Source organism: Oncorhynchus masou, chromosome 8 (assembly GCF_036934945.1).
Source record: "Oncorhynchus masou masou isolate Uvic2021 chromosome 8, UVic_Omas_1.1, whole genome shotgun sequence".
Taxonomy (NCBI): Eukaryota; Metazoa; Chordata; class Actinopteri; order Salmoniformes; family Salmonidae; genus Oncorhynchus; species Oncorhynchus masou.
Window position 1 is genome coordinate 28,615,106 of NC_088219.1, and position 8,779 is coordinate 28,623,884.

The 8,779-nt window shown below is 39.8% G+C and overlaps 1 protein-coding gene across 1 annotated transcript; it reads left to right on the forward strand.

The window, feature by feature from the left end:
* Positions 1-5,084: 5,084 nt before the first annotated feature.
* On the forward strand, positions 5,085-5,690 carry LOC135543923 (pro-MCH 2). Its single transcript, XM_064971242.1, has one exon. The coding sequence runs from the start codon at positions 5,136-5,138 to the stop codon at positions 5,532-5,534; it is 399 nt and encodes a 132-aa protein (XP_064827314.1). The 5' UTR covers positions 5,085-5,135; the 3' UTR covers positions 5,535-5,690.
* Positions 5,691-8,779: the final 3,089 nt, after the last annotated feature.

Here is an 8,779-nt window from a genome sequence, read left to right on the forward strand (position 1 = left end):
AAAAAGTCTGCAGTGTTTCATGTTGTCTTGACGGCCTATTTTAGCAGGTATTTATGACAGAATTAAATAGAATGGTGTCCATAGTATTGGATGGGCACATAAAACAAGAACCCCAGCTATGTTATAGTCAGGTCTGTCATGGACATGTGGCATACAGCTGTAATCCAATAACCACACACATCACCAAGCAAACACCTGGCGAGAGAGAGGCCTGAAACACACCGGCCACCAACAGATAAACACCCCTCTCTCTGTTCAACCTGGAGTCAGGGGTAGACGTAACATAGTAAACGTAAATCCATGACACTCCACTTAGTATGATATGTTATGTTTTGTAAGTCGCTCTGGATAAGAGCGTCTGCTAAATGACTTAAATGTAATGTAATGTAATGTTTTGTATGGTATGCATTCATCTGTGGATGTCCATCATCCATTTCATATAATATGTTACGAATTGCAATTTAGCTAGGCTATGGGTTAGTGTTAGGGGTTAAGGTTAGGGTTAAGATTAGGGTTAGGAGTTAGGTTAAGGTTAGGGGAAGGGTTAGTTAACATGCTATTTAGCTGCAAGGTAGTAAATAGTTGGAAAGTTGCTAAAATGCTAAATCTGTCCGTGATGAGATTCAAACTTGCAACGTTTGGGTTGCAGACCTTCACATAATACGCCTATCCATACACCCCGACAAACCACCCTACTTTCATTTTTGCCTTAAGTAACCTTATGTAACCATACCAAACATAACATATGATGCTAATTTGAGTGTCCTAGATTTTAGTCTAGTCTATGAGACCAGGCTGCTCTGTTATAACTATACAGAGGTCAATAGAGTTCCATACTCCGAATGAATAATTAGGTAGGGTTCGGACTGTTTGTCTTTGCGTGGTTTATAAGGAAAGTCATAAATGAATGGATCAACAATACAATTTGGAAGGTTCTGTTTTATCATCAGTTCAATCATAGGTTAATACAGTTCAATGCATTTTCAGTTACATCTTCACCATGTCATTACTCTGTGTTTTCCACAACTTTCAGTGATGTCAGTCTTTTTGAGCGGTTTCTCCACTTTTCCTGATTCCGGTCACCCTCCCTGGATTTTCAGATAGTGATAGCTTTTTCCATCCACAAACAAAAGGAGATTTATAGCCATGATATCCTGTTTAATAGTCACTTATATTCATGATGTCCTGCTTCAGTCACCCTAGCTGTAGTCCCCCCCCCCCATGGATCCATCTGGTTGGTCCCAACATGCTCTCGTGTGGAACAGAAGGCCTGCCAAACATGCTTTACCCCATCCCAACCTCCTCCTAAAAATGGAGCATGAATTATTAGTCTAAATGTATGTCCCAGGATGTGAGACAGATGCAGTACATGAGCCCTGTAAGCAATAGTAAAAACAAGGTGAAGAAATTGTAAAATGCCAGGCTTATTAGTCATCACAGATTTGCCAGCTTTGACCATGCAGAACACAGACACGCTTCTCAATAACAAATGGTCCATGGCATGTCCCATCTGGCCACACCGGTAGTAACAGTACCAACACTAAAATCATTTATGCAATTTGTTCCAGACTAGAAGCCATTAAAGGTAATAGTTTTAGAAATTGCACACATTTCAGAATGGCCTTAATGTTCTTAATGTGACTATGGACTGTGTGACCCATGATAAACTGTTGGCCTATTTGTTAAATATTTAATCTAAGAAAGTACATGCCTACTGCTGTGTCTAAGTGCTTTTCATATAAATTCGATATTCGTTTTAAGTTTGTTTTGATTTAGAAGAAATATCAAGCGCTTAAATGAATCTTCTTTTATTTGTTTGAGGACAGTAATTGCATTAAGACGTGAGTTCTGCATCCTGATAATCTCTTTCCTTGTCTGTCGTACAAAGCTTCCATGATTATCATACAAAAATTATTATGAAATTTAGATTTTGTCTCTGTTGCTTGATTTTTAATGCCATCCTCTTTGATTTTGAGTTGCGGTGCAGTTAAATCATTTTTCACTCACAACCACATCCCTCATTGGAACCAGTCGACTTCACATCCATTTTTTTTTTTTTTTTTTTTACATTGAACTGCAGATAGAGAAGGCTGGAGTCTTTAATTGCTGAGAACAATAATGCCAACTTTTAGGTCCCCTTCAACAGTTGGTTGAAAGAACAAAAAATATTTTAGAAGGAGAAGGGCTAAGAACATTAAAGGAGGCCATTAAAGCATTTTTCGCACACCCTCTACTTCAAGTATTCCTCTTAATTGGGGAACTGTGAGAGAACTTTTCAGGGTGTAATTTTCACACTGTATATGCGTGCTAATGATGTCTGAATATCAAGGACAAACCACGTATCTTTAGTGATCAATTTCTTTAAAATGTTTTGTGAAACTACCCCAAGAGACAAAAACATCTTCCACGTTCAGGTGTGTTACAGCTGGGTTCAACCACTGGACAAAAACTAACCCTTGTCAAACAAAAGCTGAGACCGGGAACAGGCAAGAGTTCCAAGATGTAGTATTTATAGAACAATAATAATTGTTCTATATAAAATACACACTTTTTTGGAAGAGTTTTGCATATTTTAAAAGTTCTTACGCAGGAACATTATTTGACCTGAGGTCATCACTATGAATCACCAAAGCTGATCAAGGCAAGCGAAACATTGACGGTCCACCAGCCAACATCTCCTTTTTTGTGGATGTCTCTTGCAATGCTGACTTTGAACACGACAACGTCACACAAGGGCTGTGTGAGCAGTGACCTTTAACTCCCTGTCTGCTATTCCTAATTAGGTAAGGTTGTAAATATGCATGTACCAGTAAGTGAGCAAAAAAGGATTTGGGGCTACTTCATGCCAGCAGGAAAATATTTTTGTTATCTTAGGTTATTGGCAATTATCACATAGGAACTTTATTGGGAGGAAGATCGTTTTACATTTGTATCACAAACCATTTTCGAGAAAATCATGTTAATTGGCAATTTTAAGCCCTTTTTAGACTTATGCATGCCTCGAAAGACCCTATGATCTGTGAATCATACATGATACAGGTAACATATTGGTTTCTTTATACTCCTTACAGTGTGCTCTCAAATATACACTTTCACATTCATTTATTTTTAGGCATATTGTTTGTAACAATATACTCTTCAAACATGTAACATTTCCAGAGTGGTGCTTTAGATTTAGACACCAAGATGTTGTCTGTGTCGTGTATGTTTCACAGATCATAGGTTTCTTACAGGAGGTATATTGCCTTCAGAAAGTAATCAGACCCTTTACTTGAAGCACCTTTGGCAGCAATTACAGCATCGTGTCTTCTTGGGCATGACATTACAAGCTTGGCACACCTGTATTTGGGGAGTTTCTCCCATTCTTCTCTGCAGATCCTCTCAAGCTCTGTCTGGTTGAACAGCTATTTTCAGGTCTCTCCAGAGATGTTTGATTGGGTTCAATTCCGGGCTCTGGCTGGGTCACTCAAGGACATTCAGAGACATGTCCTGAAGCCACTCCAGCATTGTCTTGGCAGAGTGCTTAGGGTCATTGTCCTGTTGGAAGGTGAACCTTTGCCCCATTCTGAGGTCCTGAGCGCTCTGGAGCATATTTTCATCAAGGATCTCTCTGTACGTTGCTCCGTTCATCTTTGCCTTGATTCTGACTCGTCTCACAGTCCCGGCAGCTGAAAAACAGCCGTACAGCTTGATGCTGCCACCACCATGCTTCACTGTAGGGATCGTGCCAGGTTTCCTCCAGACGTGATGCTTGGAATTCAGGCCAAAGAGTTCAATCTCGGTTTCATCAGACCAGAGAATCTTGTTTCTCATGGTCTGAGAGTCTTTAGCTGCCTTTTGGCAAACTCCAAGTGGGCTGTCATGTGCCTTTTACTGAGGAGTGGCTTCTGTCTGGCCACTCTACAAAAGGCCTAATTGGTGGAGTGCTGCAGAGATGGTTGTCCTTCTGGAAGGTTCTCCCATCTCCACAGAGGAACTCTATAGCTCTGTCAGAGTGACCATTGGGTTCTTGGTCACCTCCCTGATCAAGGCCCTTCTCCCCTAACTGCTCAGTTTGGCCAGGCGGCCAACTCTAGGAAGAGTCTTGGTGGTTCCAAACTTCTTCTATTTAGGAATGATGGAGGTCACTATGTGTTTGGAGACCTTCAACACTGCAGATATTTTTTGGTACCCTTCCCCAGATCTGTGCCTCTACACAATCCTGTCTCTGAGCTCTACAGAGAATTCCTTCGACCTCATGGCTTGGTTTTTGCTCTGACATGCACTGTCAACTGTGGGACCTTATGTAGACAGGTGTGTACCTTTCCAAATAATATCCAATCAATTGAATTTACCACAGGTGGACTCTAATTACATTGTAGAAACATCTCAAGGATGATCAATGGAAACAGGATGCACCTCTGCTCAATTTTGAGTCTATTAGCAAGGGGTCTGAATACTAAGGTACTAATACTAAGGTATTTCTGTTTTTTAGTTTTAATACATTTAGAAAAAATGTCTAAAAGCACAAGTAGCAGATGTAGCGGACATGCTCTGAATTAAGTGATGTTTCCTATCTTCTCCAAAGCCTTACATCAGTGAAATTGTGAATTTCCTCTCAATACGTCTACAAAGAACCCTGCTGGTTTTCCCGGTGTCACATGCACACTAAGCTCTCCAATTATTATTTGTTTACTTTTCAACTGTAATCCCACCTGAAATCCCATATTGAACATTATTATAAGGCATCCATGAGAGGGGAGTACGTATCATTAAGAGGCCTTAACCACAGGGTAGTCAACGGGTGGGTAATCCACTCTAGTTCTTTTAAAGGGCAAGGTTTTTGGAATTACGTCCTCCCACTGTTTCATTCTCGCAGACTTTAGAAAGACCAGCCACAGAGGAGCTTAATTAACTCTCCACCAGACAAAACACTTCAGCATTGTTAAGGATCTCATCAACCATGACTTCATACTGTTGTTTAATATCCTGAAACACAAACAAGAAGAACAGCAATGATGAAAACGTGGCTAATCCTGGAGGTCCAAGCGGTATAAAAGAGGAAGACGGACATCTCAGAGTCAGAACAGCCTGAACGAGCTTGAGATCACATCAACCTGCAACATCAACCTCTACGAAGATCCTCATTCTCCAAGATGAGAGACTCGGTCCTCTCCGTCATCTTTGCCTTGGCACTTTTCTTGGAGTGCTACACACCGTCCATGGCAATCCCGATGGGCAAGATGGAGGACACAGCCTTGGAGCAAGATACTCTAGACTCTCTACTGAACGAAGAGGTGGCTGATAAAAACCCTGATTCAGTCAGAAGCGGGAGCTCCAAGATCATCATGTTGGCAGACTCAGGCCTGTGGAAGAACCTGAACAGAGGACTTCCTCTCTACAAGCTGAAAGCTGCAGCTGCAGGGCTTGACAGAGCCCTGACCCTGGACCGCAGAGAGACTGACCAGGACCTGAGCCCCAGCATCTCCATTGTCAGGAGGGACACCATGAGGTGCATGGTGGGAAGGGTGTACCGGCCTTGCTGGGAAGTGTAGATGTGACCAATGAGCTCGTCCCATCTCGTCATTCATCTGCCAGCCAGATCTACTATGCTGCATCTTGTCCTGCCTCATCTTGAGTTGTATGATATGATCTTTCGAGTATGTATTAATGTATTTAGACAAATTGATATCGGTCATTAAAAAGACAGAACACTGAATTTGACGTCTTGTGTATGTTTGACTGCATGTTATTATTTAGCTGCCTTTTATCAGCCATAATAAGGTTGTGACAGCCAATGAAACACAATAGGACTTGTCCTATGAGGCTTTTAAAATATTACCATTCTGGAATTCCCACAGTATAACATTTACAACAGCCTTTTGTTATTTGATCTGTAATGTTTACATCACTCTGGAGTGGGAAGTAAGTTGGAAGTAAGCCTATAAACTACACTAGAGACTTGCTCATTCAGGGAATAATATGGTGTTTCTAACAAACCAGTATGATATCAGCATTAATAAGCTGAACTCCTATTCTGTTTGTCCAGCTTCTGAGTGGATTCTGTCCAGCTTTCAGATAAAAAAGGGATGTGTATTTATTGCTGTTTGATTGTGGAAACCATTGATAATCATTCCCTCTTTTGGAAGTGGACATGACTGCATGTCTCTAAAGTTGTTGGGGTGAGCTGAGAATTAACATGGTAATGAGTTTGCTATAAAGAAGTTATTATTTGGGTTGGTGATGATTGCTCAAAGATGGCCGTTAATCACCGGTTATGTGATAAGTTAAAATACTCAAATTATTTATCCGTTTCATGAGAGAAGACATCAATGTTAATATGGTTCATCTTGTTGGTTTTCAAAACATTTTGTGTTTTTCAACACACTTTGTCCTGTTTTTCCTCTGTATACTGTGTCCTCTACCATTTTCATCTTTCCACTTTTGCATCTTTCTTCCTATAGCCCATACACTGCTGCTCTCCTTTGACGACATTGTACAACTATATTATTCCTTGTTAGTATTATATTGCCAATTACTGAGGGAGCAGCATGTAAATAAAAAAAATACTAAATTAAAGTCAGTGATCAATGATGAGTGAGGTTACTCCAACAAAGCTTTACATTTTGGAACAATATATCAGACTTTGTCTCGAAGTTTCACATGCTCTCATAGTAGTTGTATGGAGATATTCTGTGCAGCAGGCTAATGAAAGTCCTTTGTGGCGTTCATTATTCAAAAGAACACAGCTTACTATAATTTATATTTGTTAGGTTTAATTGATGCCATTTCTGCTGGACCACCTGGAGTGCGTTTTGAATGTGTCCTTTCTAATGACCTTGAAAGGCGGGTATCAAATGATTATAAACGTCATAATGATTCCAGATGATTCAAACTGGACTCAAGGGTAGACACAACATAGTAAATGTAAATCTATCTCTCTCCATTTAGTATGATATGTTACGTTTTGTATGGTATCTATGTCTTTACTATCATTAAATGAAGACTTTTAGTTTTTATCAAAGATTCTCTGTAGTTAGTATTAGGCGATTAAACTGAATAATCATGTAACTGTAATTAACTAGGAAGTCGGGGCACCAAGGAAAATATTCAGATTACAATGTTATAATTTTCCTAAAACAACTTTTCAGATATTTTATATCTCATCAATTAGTCTTTGAATTAATGAATAATTTATTTTACCTCATTCCAAACGTCGTAAATTGCACGAACCCAGTCTTCACTATGAGTCATCCATACATCAATTGTCTTAAATCACTTATTTATTAACTAACTAAACAGTCACAGAAGTGCACACACAAACAAACATAGTAAATATGGTTACAAGAAATGTTAGGGAAATGTGCCCTCGTGGGCTAAACCGGAATGGCGGCTTGTTGTACAAAAGGAAGTGGGGGTTGACTGAGATAAGACAACACACAGTTGATAATTATAACAATTGAAATGCTAATCCTTTGCACATGAACACTCACTCATTCGGGAACTATTGCAATCAATATATATATTTACACTCAGTGTGTTGTCGGGATCTCTGCTGAAAACTTAGTTTCTGTTGGAGAGTTTCCGTCCTCTCTCTCTCTGTCGTGGTTAGAGTGGATAGTTCAGAGTGACATTCATTCATGTCGTTATGGATAGGTGTTTGTTCTTCGCGTTCAATGATACCGAATTCCTAGCTGCAGACTCCTAATTAATATCAAAGACTTGTTCTTATTCTGTCGGTATCAATAGTCTAAGAGTTTAACCACATGGTATGGTTAAAAGATTCAGCAGTCTACTCAAATCTTGGCCCTCTCGTTATCGAGGTAGGTTGGTCTGCAACCTTTGTCCTCTCGTGATTGAGAGAAACATGGTCTGGTGATTGAAAACCCGAGTGGGGGTTTTATTCGGAAGGGCAGAAAAGGGCCTGTCCCAGGATGCCCGACCATAACTGTGCTCATGGGTGGTCCTCTGATTTAGTTAAACTCAAAAGGTAATTGGAGTTTCCTTCATTAAACAGTCCAAAATCACATTACACAATTTTACAAACAGTATCATCCTTACTCATTAATCTTATGCAACAATTAGATGTAAACCTCATATCTGAGGCTATTATATAAACAGCGTTATGGTAATGTGGCCGCACCGTCTCTCATGAGTTTTACAAACTTGTAACAAACGGACCGGTTCGTAGCTGGATTCTTCACCGATCTTTTAAACCTTCTCCGAATGTAAATGTTATTCGGACCTCAAGTTCTGTGAGGTGGAAGAAATTCCTTTGTTCTCTATGAAACTTCACTCTGTCTCTATACTGTGTGGCCATGAGGCAGGATCTTCCCTAGGAATTTACAGAGAGAGGGGGATGGTGCTCGCTGTACCCAAAGAGGGCAACGTCATGGCAATATGTTATGAATTTGCAATTTGTTGTTGGCAACATTAACTAGGTGGCTAAGGCTAATGTTAGCTAGGTGACTAATGTTAAGAGAATCATCCATAGGATGTAGTGATCACAATATAGTAGTCATATCTAGGAAAACCAAAGTTCCAAATGCTGGGCCTAATATAGTGTATAAGAGTTCATACAATAAGTTTTGTTGTGATTCCCATGTTGCTGATATAAAGAATATGTTTTGGTCCGTGGTGTGTAATGAGGAGCAAACAGACGTTGCGCTATTATGTGACTAAACAGAATGAAAAGAAGAAGAAACTACACTATGAAACAAAGACAAAGATCAACAGTAAAACTTTGAAATTTGGGCTGAGAGAAATTGATGATACAAATACTGTTTTGTTCGACAGCTTT

Coding starts and splice junctions, on each gene's coding strand:
- LOC135543923 (XM_064971242.1), top strand. CDS start 5,136: ATGAGAGACTCGGTCCTCTCCGTCATCTTTGCCTTGGCACTTTTCTTG.